General features: G+C 36.2%; 1 protein-coding gene across 8 annotated transcripts in view; it reads right to left on the reverse strand.

Moving 5' to 3' along the window:
* Positions 1–570: 570 nt before the first annotated feature.
* The window catches only part of KLHL13 (kelch like family member 13), a 196,721-nt gene continuing 194,385 nt past the window's right edge, over positions 571–2,906 (reverse strand). For 7 of the 8 annotated variants that reach the window (XM_017516417.1, XM_017516416.2, XM_037734206.1 and 4 more), the window contains one exon: positions 571–2,138. In XM_017516417.1, the coding sequence (XP_017371906.1) occupies positions 1,651–2,138 (488 nt within the window). In that variant the 3' untranslated portion in view covers positions 571–1,650. The remainder of the gene's footprint in view (positions 2,139–2,906) is intronic. The other variant, XM_017516413.2, reaches the window with a different exon arrangement.

Raw genomic sequence — 2,906 nt, forward strand, 5'->3', positions numbered from 1 at the left:
AGAGGCAGTGATATTTGCACTGCTAATCACCCACTGGTAAAGAAATTTGAAGACTCTCTAGTTGTATTTTAATAGCCCTAAATTTTTGGCTCAGATTTAATCTGATCATCTGCAGATACAGCAGAAAAGATCACAATATGATGCTAACATAATTCTCAAATAATCTTTTACACAAACATTTTTCCTTTGGGATCCTAGGTCAAGACAAATCTCTGAGGTAATTTTCCACAATCCCTTCTTTCAACCAAGATAAATCTTGAAGATCAGGGAGACTAAATTCAGAATTGTAACTGTTCTTTTGGTTTAGACATGGCTGGAAGTTCTTCTTCTGTGGTAAAGAGCCAGTTATCATCTTCCATAATCTAACTCTCCAAACACAACCAGCAATAAATTTTGATGAATATGGTTAGATTTGGTCAAATTCTTTATTTCTTTGAATAAACTGCATATTCACTCATCCACGCTGCTCAGAGCTGTAAATTCTGATCACTTTAACATTGCCATACAAATATATAGATATTTAACCAAAGGAAGTCAAATCAGACAATAATGGGATGTCTCAGACCAAAATGACATTAAATGTTTTTTATTGAACAAAAAAAGATAAAACATGGAAGTTGAATTTATTGAGCAAAAGCAGCTCTCCAGGTGAAGCTGCTATACTTTGTGCTAAATAACCTTATGAACTGAGTATACAGAATACATATAATATGCAAGTTACCACAACAGCAAAGAACAAGTAGTAGAATATGGTGTTTGAAGATAAAATCTGGTCAAGTGACAAATTTTGTTGCTCAAAATTTCTAGCCCTTATCCACCTAAATTCTGTATGGTTCTACATATATGCATTCAATATGTGCATACTGAATTCCCATTTTAATGGAAGCTGCTTTTTGGAAGAATTCTTTTTAATTTCACATTTATTTGATGTGCCACTCAATTTTTTAAAAAATTATATTTGACATATGTGTGTGTATGTATGTATACACACTTTAAAAATTCCAAACCGTTGTATATAAGTAGAGGGTTCATGCTGCTTTTTAAATTAATATTGGTGAATTTAAGCTATTTCTCCTGTGTGTCTAAGAAACTTTGTGTTCTCAACGCACCCACACAGTCAGGTGGGTTGACAGATATGTCAAAAATACTTTATGAAAAGAGGGAGGTAGCTCATGCGAGTTGGCAACCTTTTGTGTATTGTTTCCTGTTCAAGCAGGCTGCCTCCTTTTGACATCTTACAGTCAAAGATGAAAGGAAAACTTTTTACTTTGAAGCCTAGTGAACACACTTGTACATTTACTATAATTCACCTTCAACTTGGCTTATTGGGTTTACTAATGTAAGATGACAAATACCTTACACCCAATACACAGCATTTAAAGAGTACTGAAGGAACATTTTATAGATGATACTTTTTTCATATGTTAAACATCAGCTTCTATGGGATACATTTCCAGAATGGTTGCATTATCACTTTATAAACAATCTAGGCCAAACAGCACAAATAACATCAATGTTTTCTTTTTTCCAATATGTGTATCAATTACTGGAGGCTAATCCTAACATATATACTACTTAAGGGGGGAAAAGAAGAGAATTTATGACACATTGCAAAGATAGAACTACAGCATCTTAGTTGTAGAGATGATCTTAAGGTGCAGAAAGAGGGGACTCTCTAGAAGGTGATGGTGTGGTTTCTTCCGGTGGAAAAACTGTGAGTGTGCAAGCACGAATGCCGCCAAGGGATTCTGGGAGATCAAAAACCTTATGCCATTCATCTTTATCTGGATCGTATTTCTGCACTATCTCTACCATGCAACGATTATTCCAAGAATACCCCCCAACCACATAGATTTTATTTTCAAAGACAGCGACCCCAACATCACTCTGCCCTCTTAACATGGCAGCAATTGGGGTCCACTGGTCAAGGATAGGTGAATAGTATTCACAGCTTAGGACATCATCATAATCACTTGTTCCTCTGAAGTGATTGCCACCAATGACATAGAGCCTTTCTCCCACTGTACACATGCAATGCAGACCTCTGACGGTGGTCATTGGTGCCTTCTGGATCCATTTGTCGGTATCAGGGTCAAAGCACATGAGCTCCTTTTGGAAAGTATCATGAGTAATTCCTCCTAAAGAATGAAAACAATAGGTGTGAAGTAAATAAATTATTATAGAAATGCAAAAGTAAGTAAAGAAACTCTGTCACAGATCATTTCCAGCCACATAGTATGACATATAGCTTATCAATACTGTTCTTAGGACTGTCTTCCCTCTATAAATACATTCTCTGGATTAAAAATAAAGAAAATAACATTTTAATCTTTTTAAAGAACAAAACCATCACTTACATTATTGCAATGACTTTCTCAAATACCCATGGTATTTAAAAGGCTCTGCTGAAGGAAAATATATTTTGGTCACTGATAGAATTGGGTCTGCAGTAACTTAAACTACAAAGTATCGTTCACTACTTACTGCCTGTTAGTGGGTACCCTCTGGGGTGCTGAGCACTGGGCTAGAGCACATTAAATTCCAGGTGCCCATTTCCTCACTTGTCAAAAAACAATATCTACTCTAATTATTGCATCAGGGCTGTGACTATGAAGTGAGATGTTTATCAAAATGCTTTGAAAAAGTTGAAAGTCTTGTACAAGTGCAAAAGCTTATAAGAATATTCAGAATTGTTTATGTTTATAGAAATTTTGGTGGGCGGAGTGAGGGTGGATAGTGTTATTTGTTATTGGAATGCATATTTAAAAATCTAAAGAATTAGAATGCTGGCCAGTCGCAGTGGCTCACGCCTGTAATCCCAACACTTTGGGAGGCAGAGGTGGGCGGATCACAAGGTCAAGAGATTGAGACCATCCTGGCCAACATGGTTAAACCCCTGTCTCTAC

Source organism: Cebus imitator, unplaced genomic scaffold (genome assembly GCF_001604975.1).
Source record: "Cebus imitator isolate Cc_AM_T3 unplaced genomic scaffold, Cebus_imitator-1.0 Scaffold585, whole genome shotgun sequence".
Taxonomy (NCBI): domain Eukaryota; kingdom Metazoa; phylum Chordata; class Mammalia; order Primates; family Cebidae; genus Cebus; species Cebus imitator.